General features: G+C 35.4%; 1 protein-coding gene across 1 annotated transcript; it reads right to left on the minus strand.

Moving 5' to 3' along the window:
• Positions 1 to 708: 708 nt before the first annotated feature.
• On the minus strand, positions 709 to 17,590 carry LOC311625143 (utrophin-like; the record flags this gene model as incomplete). The annotated part of the gene is made up of 8 exons (XM_084889076.1): positions 709 to 1,280; positions 2,534 to 2,669; positions 6,836 to 7,011; positions 8,641 to 8,779; positions 12,222 to 12,394; positions 13,872 to 14,063; positions 16,533 to 16,661; positions 17,585 to 17,590. The coding sequence occupies 8 exons, from the start codon at positions 17,588 to 17,590 to the stop codon at positions 1,092 to 1,094; spliced, it is 1,140 nt and encodes a 379-aa protein (XP_084745202.1). The 3' UTR covers positions 709 to 1,091.
• Positions 17,591 to 19,470: the final 1,880 nt, after the last annotated feature.

Raw genomic sequence — 19,470 nt, forward strand, 5'->3', positions numbered from 1 at the left:
GTGGGATGTTTTGCCACATCCACCACATAGTCCTGACCTTGCACCATCTGATTACTTTTTGTTTCGATCTTTACAAAACTCCTTGAATGGTAAAAATTTCAATAATGATGATGATGTCAAATCGTACCTGATTCAGTTTTTTGCTAATAAAAACCAGAAGTTTTTTGAACGTGGGATTATGATGCTGCCTGAAAGATGGCAAAAGGTCATTGATCAAAATGGGCAATACATTACAGAATAAAGTTATTTAGTTCCATGAAAAAATTGTCTTTGATTTTCTTTAAAAAATCCGCAATTACTTAGTTGCCGACCCTATAATTGATCTTTCCAGATCAGCTATCCTGATCTGATAGTGGGTTTTGCTAAGAGGAGTTACTTGACTTCCTGATATCCTAAGAACATCCATCCTAGGATCACTCCATCCATCTCTATAGTTCAGCTATAGTCAGCTTACAAAAGGTAACTTTCTCCTGCTTTACAACCTTTGACAGCTGCCCACTGCTCTCAAAGCGATGAACTGTTCTCAAGACACAGCTTAAATTCCTTGTGATGCATGGTGCGGCCTCCAGGATCTGATGTTTGCCAGCATCACTCATTTGTTACTTCATGCTGAGTCACTTCCAGGACCCAAGTGCATTGTGCTCATTCTCTGTCTCTTCCAGACCATTTCACTTGCTGCTGTTCTCTCTGCAGTGCCCTTTCCCCCACTGTTCATCTTTCCAATTCTTATTCATGCTTTACAAACTAGCTTGGAAATGATCTCCTCTGAAAAGCCATCCAGTTACCCCCTAAGGCCAGGTATATGCCCTACTTTTATATCTCTATGGATCCCTCTATGTTATAATTGCTTAGCTACTTGTCTCCCCACAATAAACTCTTTGGATTAGAAGGAGTGACATACTCTTTGCTGTATTAAAATGGTGACTGGCGTAAAGTGAAAGTTCGATTAAACCCTATTCAGGGAATGAATGACTGCATGGATGAATTAAATATCCCAGAATAGTATTTCCCAAAGTGCTTTTGTTGGAATTCTCTGCACAGTCAGCATTGGTTCTTCTTGGACATTCATAATTCGCCTACGTACAGTAAAATCAGTGACATTCTACCATAAAGAAATTCTTAATACACACCTTATTCCAAGTGGAATTCACAGTTCTTAAGCTTTCTGACATTTTTTCTCTTTCATGTAAACTCAGACTTTCATCTGAGAGCATTTCCAGTTCAGTTCTATTCAGCCATCTGAGTTTCTCAGCTTGCACGTCCATTTCCTGGTTTAAGTCCTAAAGGTGTCAGAAGAGAGGTATGATTAGAAGTGTGTCATACTAGAGAAAGTTCAAGAACTATATTAGAAACTAACATACTTTGGGTATTTTACAAATGTAAATTTTTAACTTCTTAAGTAGACAATAAACTTCTAAGAAGCCTGAACATATCTCAACAAATTGTAATTGACACGGGAACGACCAACCTCCTGCAATGTGCACTCGGGTGCTCCCTGTCTCATAATAGAGTCATATCCTCTCCTATCTACATTGATAATTTAACATTCTGTTCTTAGATGATGCAAATGATGTCCGTTCCAATGAAAGGCCAAAACAACATAAAAAGGGTTGGATGCATCTCTCTCTACCTCATCTCTACAGATCCTATTGTACTGTCCTGCCCTTTGCAATGGCCCACAAATATTCCAAGAAAATGAATGAAATTTGTAGTTAAAACAGGAACAAGTTTGTTGGCTATTTGATGTCACATTTTGAAAAGAAAACTTAGTAATTGTTTCCCACATAGTATTTTTTTGTTGTTACTAATCGTTTCCAAAATGCCTCAATCTTACTTCTTTAGACAAAATCTCTAGTAGGCATCCTTTTAGGCAAACTTTGATGCATGCCTTTGTGTTCATTCACATACTCACCCAATTTCTTCTTTTATAAAATAAAAATATGGACACAGTATGTTTATGTTCTGCAATAAGTCTTTCAATTCTTAACACAAAAAGATATAAAATTTATGGCTATTTGATTATATTTATTTATATATCCTTACGTATTTTATATGTAGCATAAATAAACAGTTATAAACAACCCTTGTAGGTTGTAGATAAACAGAAAAGATTGTATTAATACAACCATGACCCTGGGTCTCAAGTCACTTAAGAGTTTTCTTGTTTCTACAAAACTCAACTTTATAGCTAGTAATTAGCAATTATCTTCTAAATCCAAAAGCAAAAACTTTACTTCAAAGCAATAATTTATTCTACAATGATGATGTCTACTTAAAGTATCCTAAAAACCTTAGGTCTAATACTGAGACCACACGATTTCTCATTTCTATCAGGGAAGCCTTACCTCTGCAAGAACAAAAGACAGCTGCTCTTTAGAGGGAAAGTCCAAGGTATCCCTCTTTAAAGTTCACGACATACACCACAAAGCACAAAGTTTCTTACCTTTTTCTCCTTGTAATATTTTATCTTATTTTTAGTGTAACTGTGCGTGCATCAAAAAACAATTGGCAAATGTAGAGACAAACCACTTACCGTTAATTCTTTGAAATTTTCTTCCAGCTCGGTGGTGGATCTCTTTTGCACAGCATTCTCGGCCTTTGTTAACCAACAGGTAATCTCATCTGTTCTACTCTTATATTCCATTATTTGCTCATTTTTCCCATATATTCTAAAAGAAGATATTATTGAAAAATATTGGGACAAATTATCCAATTAAGCAGAAAAGCACACATTTGCCTTGCATATCCGTACTAAGTAAGCCGCAAATGAAATGACTCCTGATAATTATTTCAATACGTTTTAATGTGTCAATAATAATGTATACATTCTGCAATGCCAATTATTTGATAATGTAAGAATTCTTCCTTTATTAAATCCAAAAACATTGAAACTAAAGACTGTCATTTTCTCTCATCATGAATATTATATTGAAATTTAATAATAAGAATTTTTTAAGCTAGATCCCACTGTTCAACATAATAGACTTTTTAAGAACCATGAAAAGTGTTTTGATCTAAAAGTATAAGAAAAGGCACATAATTACTCCATAGAGAGAGAAAAACTTCATTACATGAGATATTATTAACATTAGGTGGCAACTATTATTCCACTTTATTCACAGGAAAGAAAGAAAGGATACTGAAAATGGAATTTTTTTACAAGTATTAGAAAATGGAAATCTAGTTGGTTCATTAAAATAAAACTGATATTTAAATATAGCCTACTCATAAAAAGAAATCTAGAAAATAAAGAAAAGTTTTAAAGGACATAAGGACACAAATAGTTATTATAAATATAAAAAAGAAACTGTCTTAATTAGATCATTTAAATGTTATAAGAATAACATTTATAAGTATATAATCCATGTGTCAGAAGATGAGAGTATGATTAGAACTCATATGACAAAGAAGATTATTTATTTTTAAGAAAGGGTTTGAAAGCTATTTAGAGCTTGGGGTGGTATCATTAATTTTATAGCTAATAATGTAAATTATTATGCAATTTTTTAATAAATTACATTGTATCACCATATTTTTATGGCTATAATTTTGTCTTTTCAACCACAAAAAAATATATATTCTAAATAAATATATATTTAGTAGAGAATCAGTAATATTTAAAAGAGGGTATTTTAATATTTAAAAAACTAATGAAAGTCACAAGTTTTTAAATTTAAGTATCCATTAGGAGGAAATACTGCTTCAAAATTAAAAACAAAAAAATCAAGAACAGTACTATTGTTAAGACTAAAAATACCAAAACAGGTAATTTACCCTCTGTATCAAAGAGTATTTCACTAAAATAACTACTTTGGAAACACCTAAAATACTATTATAGACTTGCATTTAAAAAAGAAAAAAAAAAAGCTGGCATTTAAATGTTTCATGTTTCATAATCATGACTAATTTAGTATTTTGAAAATATACCTATGAAGGAAAATAGCAAGTTATTTCAATACTGCTTATTTGAGTCACAAAATTTTCATCTGTAGACTAGCTAAATATAATCTACATTTTAAACGTTATCCTTATGAATAAAAACAAGCTTTAAATTCATGTTCTAACAGTAGACAACAATTGCTCATTAAGAAATAACACTGTGAGCTGTTGACCTGTGCAGTTATTTAACTACAGGCACTCAATACAAAACAGATTGAAACGTGCGCTTTTTCGATGACTATGATAACAGTACACATCTAAGCTCTTAAAGTGCCAACGTGGCTCTGAGTTAAGATAAATGACTAACTGAAGTGATGTTAAACCACGAATTTATAAAAACAAGCACTTTAGTTAAAATATCAGATGTTGGAGAAGAGGTACGTTATTCTTTTCTTTAAAAAAAAAAGATTAAAATAAGTAGTGGCTTCAATGTGTTAGTTCTGGAAGCTATAATTAGCACATCTCACAGAGATCCATTTGAAAAAAGCTTTAGAATTTCTGTATTGTTGCTAATATCTACTATGCCAGTGGGTACATCCTTTTCTTTAGAAGACCTGGCAAATAGATAATTTTCAAGCTGGAAAGATTCCCCATGTAAACTCATGGGCATGGCATAGAAGATCCTAAGAACCTCAGCTTCCAATCGTGGCCCTGGTCCCTGAACCTTCGTCTCCCTCTAACCTTGGCAGGTCTCTCCCCTGCCATACTGTTTCATGCCTCCCTCCCACCTTTGCCTGTTCTACTTATTTTCCCTAGAAGGCCCTCCCCAGGCGGAATGTATGGGAAATGGTATAAATACTTCAAAGCTCTGTTTCAGGATCTTTCCCCTGAGAGGCCTAAATGCCATGGCTCATCACCCCACCTGGCGACAACACTGCATCTTCATCAGAACATAGCATTTTTTCCTTAAAATCTTTTCTTCTTCCCCTAGTCAGTTTGGCTCAGTAGACAGAGCTTCAGCCTGAGGACTGAAGGGTCCTAGGTTCCATTCCAGTCAAGGGCACATGCCCAGGTTGCAGGCTCGAGCCCCAGTAGGGGGCATTGCAGGAAAGATGCTTTTCACAAACACTCTAATTTAATTCTTATGACACTCCTCTACGAAAATATCCCAGTTCTTATTTACAGAGAGAAAACTCAGCTAGAGGTCTGTGGCCTTCCCAAGTTTGTACAGAACTGCACTTGAGAGCATAAGTTAGCATCATCAATAACTTTGTGTGAGACCTTGGACCGCCCCTCTCTGAGCCTCAGTTTGTAAAGCTGTACGAATGGGCCTGCTGGTGGCCTAGAGCAGGCCTGAGGAACTCCCAGCCTCTGGGCACTGTAAGGCCCGAGAAATCATTTTGTCTGGCCCTGCCAAGGCATTAGGGGTGAGTTAATTAAACATTTGACCAAATATAGCAGGCTAATTTTTAAGTTGTTAATTTTGCATGGCCTGTAAATGATGGTATAAATATCCCAATGGCCCTTGGCAGAGGAAAGGCTCCTCAACCCTGTACTAGCAGAGAGTTCGATGGAGTTAAATGGGGCCTGTGTACAAGGTGCCAAACGCTGTCTCCGCTCTGTGGCAAACTCTCAACCAAGACACCCAAACTGCTATTGCTTCTTACCAAAACACACAAAATGATAGATGTTGTTATTCTATAAAAAACAACCAAAGGCCAAACAGTCATACTTGAATATTTTATGTTATAATATAGGCATACCTCACTTTATTGTGTTTCATTTTACTGTGTTTGACAGGAATTGCATTTTCTTACAAATTGAAGGTAAGTCCCTCAAGCCAGCAAAAAGATATGACTCATTGAAGGCTCAGATAATGGTCAGCATTTTTTAGCAACAAAGTATTTTTTAATTAAGGTACATAATGGATTGTTTAGACAAAATGCTATTGCACACTAAATAGGCTACAGTATAGTTTAAATGTAACTTTTATATGTAGTGGGAAACCCAAAAATATGTGTGGCTTGCTTTATTGTGATGATGGATTTATTATAGTGGTCTGGACCCGAACCCACAATATCTCCAAAGTATGCCTGTATTGGACTTAAGAAGATATTAGGTTGGCCGTTCACAAAATATTAGCATTGTTCTAAAATAATACATCATCTACAGAGTTAAGATTAGCAGGAAAAAGTACCTGGAAACTTTTAGCCTACAATTACCATTAACCCACCCCAAAAAGCTCATTCATAAGACAGAATGTATTAAGCAAATTAGAAATTATCCATTAGTTATTAACCATCTCAGGAAAATAACTTCAAAATAATTTTAAAGCAATATATAGCACATGTATAATGTTGAACTTTATAGTCACTGGAAAAGTGTTTACAACCAGAAGGTACCCTAATAAAATCTGGGACACTGTAACATAATTTAGCGTAAGAACAAACAACAATACATCATATGTATCCTGTTACCTGGAAGAGTTGAGGTATTTATTATTTGCCAAGCACTGACACATATATGAGCACAGCACACCCTGTGACTAAGAACGACCTAGCAAGAGGATTACTAATGAAGATCCCAAGGTCCAGTCAGGAAATGAGCAAGTGAGAAGCCTGACCCTGAACCCCGATCTTCAGACCAGAAGTCCAGAGTGTTCTTTCAACTACTTCCAGTTCCTGCCACATGGTCACCGTATCACAATCAACAGTCAGAAATAAAAAGAGCAAGGCAAGTTTCACGTGTATCCTACTGCACAAAAAGTGGGACTTCATGGACAGCCTGAACATTCAGTTAGGAGGAGGGTTCTAAAATGCATAACATGGACAGTGCAGGTCTTAACTGTCAGTAATATCAGGCAACACGAGAACTCTGGACTTCTCTGATTGTATCTTTAAAAGGCCCTGCCCTAAATGTCTATCCTTGTGCCCTTAGCTTAGTGAGGCTCAGTCACCTTGGATGCCGATCCTTCACCTCTGCGATGATCGCAGCCCAACGTTGATTTAGGCGGTCCAGCTTGTCTTTTAAGGCGCTCCCATCCGTGGGGCCGAGTCTCTGGACAACCCCGTCCCAGGAGGCATTGAGGGCTGAAACACCGGGCTGGTGACTGCTGATGCTTTCCTCAAGTGCCTACAACAGAGGACAGCCCAAGATGAATTCTGACACTAAGTTAAGATTTCCTGATGCAAGGAATCCCCCAGGTTCCCAGGCATTAATTTACATGCTAGACTCTAGCAGCTAGAGGAACAAAGTCATGGGATACATTATGTTCATGAAAAAGGCACTTAAAAAGATTTTCATTAAATTTCAGTAAGCGCACTACACAAAATCCATTTTGAAATCTCACCCACGCTTGTGGATGTCATAGGGTGAAACAGGGTAATAAATAATATAGAGAAAATAGCAGCTGTTTACAACTGAAGCATAAGCATCAATCAGGTTTGATTAAATTAGATTGCTTAACTTTTCCCAAATATGTGCTTGAAAGCATATATCAAAAGGAAAAATAAATCCATATGCCCTTATGTCCTACCACAGATAGGTAAACTGCATTTTCTTGAGACATTGCTTCACTGGTCTCTAAATTTATAAGCAACAGATTTAAAGAGAATATTTTAAAGTTAAATTTAGTCACTCATCTATATTTCTAAAAATAACATGTATATGAGAAAAAATAAATGTATTTGTTAATGCCTCATGAATCTTCTCCATGAAATACATTTTTAAAATATAATAAAAGAGAAAATATTTTAACAATGGTAAATTGAAATTTTGTTTGCTTTTCGACCATTATGTTTAAAGCCCTATTTTATTAGCAGAACTGATTTTGCTACTGTTATATTTTCCAAGACTGAATTAGACTTACATGAGCAGCTGCCCTGACATAGCTCACGAATAATTTACTTTTATAATAATTATCAAAAATACGAAGTGGCAATAAGTGCTAAGTACAGAAAACAGGGGTGAGGTATGCTGATATCTTTCTGCCTTAGTCTTGGGTACAAAATTTTACGTGTGTCATTATAAATATATATATATATATATATATATATATATATATATATATATATATATATATTTAACTTTTTAAATGTACTTTTATTGATTTCAGAGAGGGAGGGAAAAGGAGAGAGAGAAAGAAGTACCAATGATGAGAGAGAATCATGGGTTGGCTGCCTCCTGCATGCCCCACACTGGGGACCCAGCCTGCAATCCAGACATGTGCCTTGATTGGGAATCGAACCATGACCTCCTGGTTCATAGATCAACTGAACCACACTGGCTGGGCATAAATATAATTTTTTTAATATTTTTTTTTTCATATTAGCCACTAAAGAGTATTTTTAATTAAATTTCACGAAAATTTAATTAAAAATGTAAATAATGTTTCCTAAGCCTTTATGACTGAAAAATAGATTTGGAATAAAATTTGCAGGTTGTAATGCATCTAAAAATTCATATATTTAGCTCTAACTTTTGAAATATATCTTAAATGCCACATACTAAAAGAATATGGCCCAGCCAGTGTGGCTCAGTGGTTCAGCATCGATCTATGAACCAGGAGATCATAGTTCGATTCCTGAACAGGGCACAACCCCAGTGGAGGGCATGGAGGAGGCAGCTGATCAATGATTTTTCTCTCATCAATGATGTTTCTATCTCTCCCTCTCCTCTCCTCTCTGAAATAAAAGAAAAAAGAAGAAGAAAGGAATATGGCAGTTAGTAGCAGATCTGCATCCTGTGATGGAGAGCACTCACCTTCTGGTGGGCCCTGGCTTTCTCACCATCTGGAGCCAAGGCATCAGCCAGTAACTCCTCAGCTTCCGTTGTCCACAAACCAAAGTCATTTATATCACAATGGAACTTTATCCATTCTTCCATAGACCTGTCAACATAACTAGAGGACAAAAATGAACATAAAATAGGTTTCCAAACTTTCCAGGACTGCTTTGAAACATTTTTTTCTAAATAAATTCAAATCTAATTTAAACTGAAAGCTTCAAAAATCAGTGAATTCACAACTCACTGCTCTAAGATCAGTTTTCGTAATGGATTACAGTTAATGATTCCTTTTAGAGAAAGGTGTCGTACCAAGAAACTGGCTCAAGCACCATCCTACCCCCCTTTCTTTCACATACATGCCTGCACACATACGCACACATACTAGGCAGCTTATTACCTGGAAAGACAGCCTTCTTCAGTTTGGAAAATCAAGATGGATTAGCTACAGGCAGTTAACCCACCCAACTTTCAGCAATTAACATTTCTAATACCATGAAATGTCAAATATGATTACTCTATTCTTTTAGGGAAAAAATTATGGTGTTTTACTTCTCAGGTAGAACAAAACCCAAAATGCCAAAATACTTCAAAATTTCCTTTCCCTCCCTTATTCTCTGTGTGATGGACTGAATAGTGATCCCAAAACTCATGTGTTGAAGCCCTAACCCCTATACTGACTATTTGGAGATAGGGCCTTCAGGGAGGTAATTTTTTTAAATGAGGTCTTAAGGGTGGGGCCGTAACCCCACACAACTGGTATCCTAATAAGTCAAGGAAGAGACACCAGAGATATCGTTCACTGTGTCCGAAAAAAGCAGAGAGAAAAAGACATGAAGGACACAGGGAGAAGGTGGCCAACCGCAAGCCAGTAAGAAAGGCCTCAATACAAACTAACCCTGCTGGAGCCTTGATCTTGGAGTTCCAGCCTCCAGAACTGGAAACAATAAATGTATGTTGAGTAAGCCGCCCAGCCTGTGGTGTCTTATTAAGGTAACTCTAGCAAACTAACACCCTCTGTGCAATGACTAATCCATAGTACAGTATGGAAGTGCCTGCAAAGCCCAGGTTAGGCAATGAGACAAAGGACTACTGAGTTGCCCATTTAATCCTCTCTCCTTTAGAAATAAGATAAAGTCAAAGCCCAGTGCTAGTCATATTTAGAATGTATAAAATAAGTATAAAAAAGGATAAGTTTTACTGCAGTCAGATCCTAAACACTTTCCTTCTGCCTTTTCATTTTGTTAAGTGGTGCTGGGAAAGGCTTGGAAGATACCCCTGAGATTTTAGTATTAATAAAATTTTTACTCTATATAATAAAAAGATATTACTATTTTAAAAAATAATAAAATAATCCCTGACAACTCTAACTCTAAAATAATGTTTATTTTTCCTTCTCCCATGAACATAATTTTGAAAATGTAGTTAATATTTGTTAAGTGCCCATAGCAAGCAACATTCTATTGGGCATGACAAAATTAAGAGCACTTCAAACAGAATACTATGAAAAAAACATTAAAACAATATTTATCGTCTTCGGTAAAAATGTGCAGTAACTAAATAACAGCCACAATTTCAGCTTTGGGGATGCTGCAATAATAAAGAAAAGATGTTGCTAGAAAGGCACTCCAAAGACACTGAGAATATAAACAGTAAACCAAATAAATCTAAGCAGTATATCCGTATATTAGAGAAAGAGAGAGAGAGAGAGAGACAGGAGAGAGAGAGAGAGAGAGAGAGAGAGAGAGAGAGAGAGAGAGAGAGAGAGAGAGAGAGAGAGAGAGAGAGAGAGAGAGAGAGAAAGAGAAATGTTCAACTAGGAGGCACTAAGTCATCACCTCCTTTCTGATCACGGTCAGTTCATATGGGAGGCAGTATGGAATTGTGAAGGTCTATGGACTTCCAGAGAGTCAAAGGACTCAAAATCCAAGCCTTAATCTAGAAACATACAAATTTGCTTTCTCAAATATTGCAACTGGCATTGATATCTTTCCCCAAAAACATTCACCACCTCAGTTCCTGGTTTCTGATGACGTTACCATTGCCTACCTGGGTCCCTAGGCTTGATACTGAACAGTCAGTATATAGAACCACCCACCTGGAGCCTTAATACAAAACATATTTAAAAATAAAATTCAGGTGGCTTAGCTATTAAATGATCATTTTAAATCAAAAAAAAATTGTTTTTAAAGGATACATAAATATTTAACTAATATCACACAAAAAGTAATTTGTAAGCATGAAACAAACCAATATCAGGAAGGAAAAAGACTCATAAAGTATAATTATGTAAAATTAAACCCATACATCAAAAAATACCGTTAACAAAATTAGACAGCATATGAAAAGCTGGGACTAAGCAATAAACAAGAAACATGAATAGGTAATATCCTTAATGTAGAAAAAAAAAACTCTTACAAATTAATCAGTAAATAGTAATACCATAATAGAAAACTGAGCAAAGATATGACCTAACAACTGACAGAAGAAATAACACTGGGGCCATTAAACATATGTAAGAATATTGAAATGTCGCTGACAAAGAATTGAAAATCCATTGAGATGCAATCTTCACTATACAATTGGCAGAGGTCTGAAAGAAACAACAAACAACCTTTCCTTGTTAACAAGTGTTCGGTTAACTTTCACATATACTGTTGGCAAGAGTATAATAACCAATCTCATAATGCAGTGCAGAGCCTTAAGATGTTATTACTTTTAACAATTTAATCTTTATCTAATAAACAAGTCTAATTAGATAGAAGTATGCATAAAGGTATACTTAAAACAATATTCTCTAAATGCATACAGATGAATTTAAAAATCCATACAAATAAATATACCAAAAGGCCACTGAAAGATATCTTTTCAAAGATTATATAATCACACATAGGTGATTATAGGCTAAAACAAAACAAAACAAAACAAAAAAGATGAAGACCATGATGCCTAATTTTTGTGTATATGTCTCTAAAGTTTTCCGATGTACTTTTCTGTGTTAACTTTCTCTTACATGGTACTTTATATTGGGCTATTATTTCACATCTTATTTGCCTTTCTACTATATACCCAGTTACTGCCAAAAATCTCCTCGTGTTTTTTTTTTTTTAATTCCACCTATTAATAGGCTTGGTCAAAATCTAGAAAGACGGAGGCTCAAAATCATTTTACTTAACAAGTTAATTTTAAAGAGTTTGTGGTTATATATGGATTCCAATTATCTGTTCCTGTCTCTCACATTAATCATCAACATGTTGGGAAAGTGAACATTAATGAAAACCCTTAAGTTATTTTAAAGAAAATGGAGACTATTTAGATATTTAAAATTAAAGGTGCTTCCTTTAATTATTAAGATATTATGTTGCAAATGATCACCTACCTATATGTAATCTCTTTCCTCTTTCTTTAAGGAACTACACTCAACACAATTTATTAAACAGAGCCTCTTCCAAGGATGTGAAACATACTCTCATTAATCTTAATGTACATGTGACCTTTGTCATGGCTCATGAGCTTATAGTTATTTTTTTAAATTAAAATTTAACTTAATTTACACATACCCTTTACGATCATTATACATCCTGTTGATTCCATTCCAGTTGGAATCCAAATGACAGAGTGTCTCTTGGATCTGAATAGCTTCAGGTCCAGAAGCTTGTGTAGTAACATCTGGTTGTTTCTCGTGAATGACTGTGATCTGCTCTCCGAGCTTGTCCAGTTGGACTTTGATATTCTACAAATATATTGCCAAACATTAACAAGATCCAGCAAAAAGGTAAAAAAGAATGAAATCACAGATGAAAAATGTATATGGTATAATACTTACTTAATAGATAATGAAATATAATAATATTTACTAATCAAAACTGGAAACTTAAAAAAAATAATAATAATAATACCCGGTATTGACCAAAGCGTAAAGAACACTACATGATATCCCAATGGTGAGAGAAAAAAAGATCCTAGCACATGTCCCATGTGGCATTTGTCCAGAAATAAAAAAATTCTATAACATTCTGTACAGGTAATGAAGTGCTTAAGCTAAAATCATTTATGTTTTCATATATTTAAAATGCTAGTTTAAATGACAGAAATGAGCTGTCAATCAAAGCCATCAACTCTATCAGCAATTTTATTGTGACCTCATATCCTAGATAATAAAAGGCTAATATGCAAATTGACCAAACAGTAGAATGACCAGTCGCTATGATGTGCACTGACCACCAAGGGGCAGACCCTCAATGCAGGAACTGCCCTCTGGTGGTCACTGTGCTCCCACAGGGGAAGTGCTGCTAAGCCAGAGCCCTGAGCCAGGCTCATGGCTGGAAGTGCAGCAGCAGTGGCGGGTGGCAGGAGCCTAAGGATGTCCGAGGGCTCCCACACTGTGAGGGGGCGCAGGCTGGCTGAGGTACCACCTCTAAGTGCACAATTTAATGCACTAGGCCTCTAGCATAAGTATAATCAGATTATATGAACAAGCCTTAATGATACTTAATAGTTTTGTGAATTAACTGAAAACTTCTAGATCCCTAATTAACTTACAATCAATATCCCATCCCAGACCCCAACCATTGGCCAATATCAAATCATGATAGGTGACAAGATTAATGCTGACATTTCATATCCAACTGGCAGTCCAGTTTATAAGAAGGCAATATGTTTTGTGCAGGTGTTTGATTCACATAGGGGAAATAATGAACAACATAAACTGAGGAACAAAAACAGACCCTGAGACAGGGAAGCATCGATCACACTGTCAAACCTCAGAGGGAAGGTAGGAGAGGGTTGGGGTAAGGGGAAGAGATCAACCAAAAGACTTGTGTGCATGCATGTAAGCCTAACCAGTGGTCACGGACAACAGGGTGGGTGGGGGCATAGTTGGGAAGGGGTTTGGGATGGAAATGGGGAATGAGGACAAATATGTGATACTTTAATCAATATAGAAATTTTTTAGAAGTTTTTAAATCAAAAAAAAGTCTCTGAGGATGGAAAAAGTAACTGCATACTAAAAATCCACATCTACTTTTAAAAATTAAATTTTTATAATATTTCTTTGGTAAATACAGGAAAGGTTTATTGTTCATACACATTATTAAATCTTTGGTCCAAGATTTAAAAGCTACAGATCATCTAGGTAGGCACAATGACAAATTCCTTGCATTATTTCTACATTAACTGCAGCGATTCAAAGGCCCTGCCTGGAGATTTACCTTCAGAACATTTTCCTGAACAGATAAGTCTGTATACAGGTGACTGGTTAGCTCGGGAGCATTAAGTGATAACTCAGCATCGTCCATAGAACGGAAAAGCTTGGTAATCTCAACCAAATACTCTTGAGAAATAAGTGAGGCTTTAATTCCAGAAGCTAGTTGGCCTCTTCTCCTCTGTTGAATGGGAATTTCCTGTAAAATCATTAAAAATAACAATGTATATCTCTTAAAATATCCCCACAATTAACCGGAAAAAAAGCACAAGATTATTTTGTGGAAAAGTACAATACTTGGAACCAAATTTTTTAAAACTGTATTTTGATTTTTTATATTTTTGCCCTGCTTTGCTATGCAAACCCTTATCAATCTCTATTCTAATTTTCGTCTGCAGCCGAATCTTAAACAGATATGTTTCGCTTTAGGACCAATGCCACCGAAACTCATTTAGCAAACAGGAAAGCATAACAGGTTCTTTCCTGAGTTACTGAGGACAGGAAAACATGCTGCAAATCATAAACTTCCATATGAAATGAAACATTTTAATATCATTATTATTTCACCATTTTTTAAATCTCACAATTATATTTAAGACCTCAGGGCCTCACTGTTAAAAAATGTAACTAAGTTAAATAAGTATTGATAACATAACAAGAAATTTAATTGGGTTTTGATTAAAATAACATACAGTAATTCAATATACAATCTTGACGCTGGAGAACAATATTATAGAACATGAATATCCTACATAAAACAATAAAAGGCCCTAAGACCCTAACTTCAGAGAAAACTAAGCTAAACTGAGTGGACTACTTATCTGCCCTAATAATTCTATTTTCTGTGTCCTCTAATCAGAACTTTCAAAATAACAAAGGTGATGGGCCACACACTTGTCCTTAAGGAGTTGAATTCTTTTACTTGTAGATGGCTACAATTTAATAAATGCTGGCTACTATTTGCAAATAACCACAGTTCATCTACTCGTGAATTGAGGTAGCTTCTTTCATAGTTTCACTGTCTCTACATTGAGCTTCTGAAAAATGATATTCCCCTGTAAGTTCAAAAGTATAGTAAAATGATCACAAATACATGTTCATTGAGTTAGTGACTCTGAAAATGGTTACAATTCCTAAATGAACCCAAAACTCAAGACCAAAATCATCGTGTTAATAACAAGATGTTTAATCTAGAGTTCTGCATTTATGTGTTACAAGAACAGACCTCGGGGGAACACCAGCACATTTATAATGTGGCTGGGATTATGGCCATTGAAAAGGGAGCTTTTCTAAAATATAATTCATAGTTTATCCACTTCCCAAATTTGGTTATTTGTAAACTAGACATTTTTTTTGACATGGTCAGGCCTCTCCATATAAACTAAAGATCCGAAGGAGGATGGTGAAGCCTGAAGAGGGGAAGACCATGACCCAGGTGACACAGCCACTGGATTGAGCCTGGTCTGAGCCATTCCCATGCATATATTGCCCAGTCAATAAATAAATATAACATTTCAAAAAGAACTTCCGCAGTGTAATGCCAAAATGATGCGCTGAGAAATGTGATCCAGTGGTATAGCGCCTCAAAATGAATCAAAATCAACAACCCAATCTTGCAGAAGTGAGGAAAACAGTCAGGAAATGTAGGGACTGCCCATTTTCACTGGTTTGAAAGTGATAACATTTTAGCTGGTTTTCTCTGGGCTCTTATAGAAACTCAGTTACTATTTAATAATGCAAGAAGGATCTAAAATGTAATCTAACACAGCTTTCTAATACTGCCAAGTTTTCAGTTCCACACTTTTTTTTTTTTTTTTACTTCGCTGGTTTCAAGACTGAGATTCTCAGTGAGAGAAGACACTCAGCCTGTTGGATCCAGTCAGTAAATGGCGCACCATTCCTGGCCGATTCACTAAAATGTCCAAATGATAGCTGTTTCCTGAAAGGATTTTAAATCCTGCTATACCAATGTGACCTTCTTGTGACATAAGATTTATTAGAACCTGATGTTTGAACACGGCTCAGTAGCCTATTCAATTGAAATATCAATCTAAATTTAATTTATATTGGTATAAGCCAATAACTTGAGTTTAAACAGGGACTATTATTTTTTAAGTTTACTTTTGAAATGTCAATAGTCATTGAAAATATAAAGTGAATCTGGATTAAATATTAAAAATAAGTTTCAATACAATTTGTACTCATTGGAATATTAGCACATTTAAAAATTAATAAACATTATTGGAATCACTGAACACATTATTAATACTATAAAATTTAAACACAGTTTCTCCCAGAAGTTAAATTTTAAAATGCACAAGAGAGCCAAAACCGGTTTGGCTCAGAGGGGTCCCGGGTTCGATTCCGGTCAAGGGCATGTACCTTGGTTGCGGGCACATCCCCCGTGGGGGGTGTGCAAGAGGCAGCTGGCCGATGTTTCTCTCTCATCGACGTTTCTAACTCTCTATCCCTCTCAATTCCTCTCTGTGTAAAATCAATAAAATATATATTTAGATAAATAAATAAAATAAAATGCACAAGAGAGAGACACACACACACACAGACAGAGAGAGAGAGAGAGAGAGAGAGAGAGAGAGAGAGAGAGAGAGAGAGGGAAGTGGCGGGGCGGGGCTGTCCTCGCCTGAACATCCAGGTTGTTATAAAATACCTTCACAGAAGTCAGCTGCTCGTCCAGCACCTTGGGGTTGTCGGTCTGCTGCTTCTGATCAATTTGTCTGCCAGTTTTGATTACAGTTTCTACTTCAAGTTTGATTTCACATTCAGTTCTTTGGAGTTCCTTAGAAAGAAAACATGACAAATCGCACACATCACAGTGAAAACCCGGTAACTGGAATCATTTCAGAACAAGGCTTATCCAGACTGACAGCTATGGTTTAACTATGGAGATCAAAGGGCTTTCTCTTTGCCCAATATGGATTCAAGGGATGAGTAAAATAGCATCAAGTTTGCAATAACTTTTTTAAATCAGAGAAGAAAATAAACAAATGGCATTTATATTTGTTTCAAAAAAAACACTCAGATACATATTTTAAGTTTATGAAAGTTTATGAACATTTTCCAAACGTAAAACGTGAAAATATCAGGACTAAAAACTGGAATGTCTATCATTTTTAAAATCATGACTTTAAAAATCCTAAATGCTATTATTAGAAAAAAATCTAACTCTGGCTATATTTCTGGCTATTGGAAATTGGAAATACAAAATAATATTTAACTCCAAGGTTATAAAACTGTAGTAAAGTCCAATTCCAATATCATTCACTAGGACTTAAGGTTAAGCATGCATAACACTATATATTCTGTTTATAGAATTTTAATATCTCAAATAAGTAACCTCCTGTATTTTACATTAAATAATATATTAATATTAAAGAGTGAGGTTTTGAGTTGTAGTTTTCTTATTAACTAGTCTTAATTATCCATGATTATATTTACCACAAAATATTGATAGTTTTAGAACAAACAAGTAATGGTAGAGTTCAGTTTAAATATTATAGTCGCGCTGTTTACCATTTTAGGATATACTTCAACATGGTCATTTATTTGAGGTTGAGCTGAATTTAAATTGAAGTGCTCCTAAACTATTTTAATGACATAAAAGTCACACTAATATAGAAACAAATAAGAACTCAATTTTATTTTAAATAAAAAAAAAACTCAGAATCATCTGCATCTTAAACCCAATGCCCAGTCAATTACCAGCATATTCAAGTTCTACTTCCTCTACTGCCTTTCAGGTGATTCTAACTGTAGATGCCACTCTAAATAAAACATTTTAAAAATCTCCATTTCTGTCTGTGCACTAACCAGGAAAAACAAAAGAGATGTTCACAGTACACTGTTCTAGAATCTATAGAATCTGCCTATAGATCACCTGTGATATAAAAACCTTGATTTCAAATATTAAAAATGTAAAGTCGAAAGATGTTAAATGACTTTCCCATGAACCTTAACTGAGGGCAGATCTTGATCCCCTATATTTTGTTATCCCTGCTTCATTTTATTAATCTATTAGCCAAGAAATATTTTCCTTTATGATGCAGTGTTTGGGGGGAAAAATCAAGTTTTTTTCCAAGAAATGGAAATTGTCAGTACATTACAAAGTTTTAATCTCAGAAACACATCACTGAAAAAAAAAATAGCATACCTCAAGTGCTTGGCATTTTTCTTGAATTCTTTTGCACAGAAGTTGGTAATTCTCAAGCTCAACATTCAATTTAGAAGTCAATTCCTGGCCACTAGAGGGCACCTTTTTAGCTATTAACTTGATGTTGTTCGTCAATATATTTACTCGGACTTCCTTTTGCAGCACATCCTCTTTTGCTCTCTGTTCCAGGGAAGGATAGAAATGAAAATTGTCCCCCTTTCTCACTAACCAATGTCTTTCTTTTTCCTAAAATAGCTAAACCAAAATTAAAGCCTCTATGTGATTTCAACTACCTAATTTAGAACACTATTTAGGTAATCACTAGAGAGACTTATTTTGAAAAAATTATATAATAAAGTTAAATTAAATTAAATACTAGCTATAAATCCTCACTCATTATATGCCCCAATGAAAACAGTCCCACATAAACATTTTCATTTAATAATAGGCAGGCAACTTTAACACCTAAGTCATCCTTAACTTATGTTTACTGACATTAAATATTTTCAAAGTCTGGGCCCATGATAAAAATATCAGCATCTTAATGTAGTAGGCTACCTTTAAAATACCTTATATACTGAATAATTTTAAAGCAAAAAAAAAAAATCTACCCTAGCCCAGCTGGCATGGCTCAGTGGATTCAGTGCTGACCAATGAACCAGGAGATCAAGGTTCGATTCTCAGTCAAGTCACATGCCTGGGTTGTGGGCTCAATCCTCAGTGTGGGGCCTGCATGAGGTAGCCCACAAATGGTTCTCTCTCATCACTGATGTTTCTTTCTCTCTTTCCCTCTCCCTTCCTCTCTGAAATCAATATATATATGTGTATGTATATATATACATACATATATATACACATACATATATGTATATATATATACATACATACATATATTTAAAAGCTACACTAAAAATTATTCTTCTGTGAAAATATAAGAATAATAAAAGTCCTTTGTCATATATAGTAATGCATGGATTACATCTAATCCATTTAAAAATATATTTTTATTGATTTCAGAGAGGGAGAGAGGGAGAGAAATATCAATAATGACAGAGAATTGCCGAAACCGGTTTGGCTCAGTGGATAGAGCGTCAGCCTGTGGACTGAAAGGTCCCAGGTTGGATTCCGGTCAAGGGCATGTACCTTGGTTGCGGGCACATCCGCAGTGGGGGGCGTGCAGGAGGCAGCTGATCGATGTTTCTCTCTCATCGATGTTTCTAATTCTCTATCCCTCTCTCTTCCTCTCTGTAGAAAATCAATAAAAATATATTTGAAAAATAAATAAATAATGAGAGAGAATTATTGATTCACTGCCTCCTGCAAGCCCTCTACGGGGGAGCAAGCCTGCAATCCGGGTATGTGCTCTGACCTGGAACTGAACTGTGACCTCCTGGTTCACAGGTTGACACTCAGCCACTGAGTCACACAAACTGGGCAA

The sequence above is a fragment of the Pipistrellus hanaki genome, assembly GCF_964339955.1.
Source record: "Pipistrellus hanaki genome assembly, chromosome: 6".
Classification (NCBI taxonomy): Eukaryota; Metazoa; Chordata; class Mammalia; order Chiroptera; family Vespertilionidae; genus Pipistrellus; species Pipistrellus hanaki.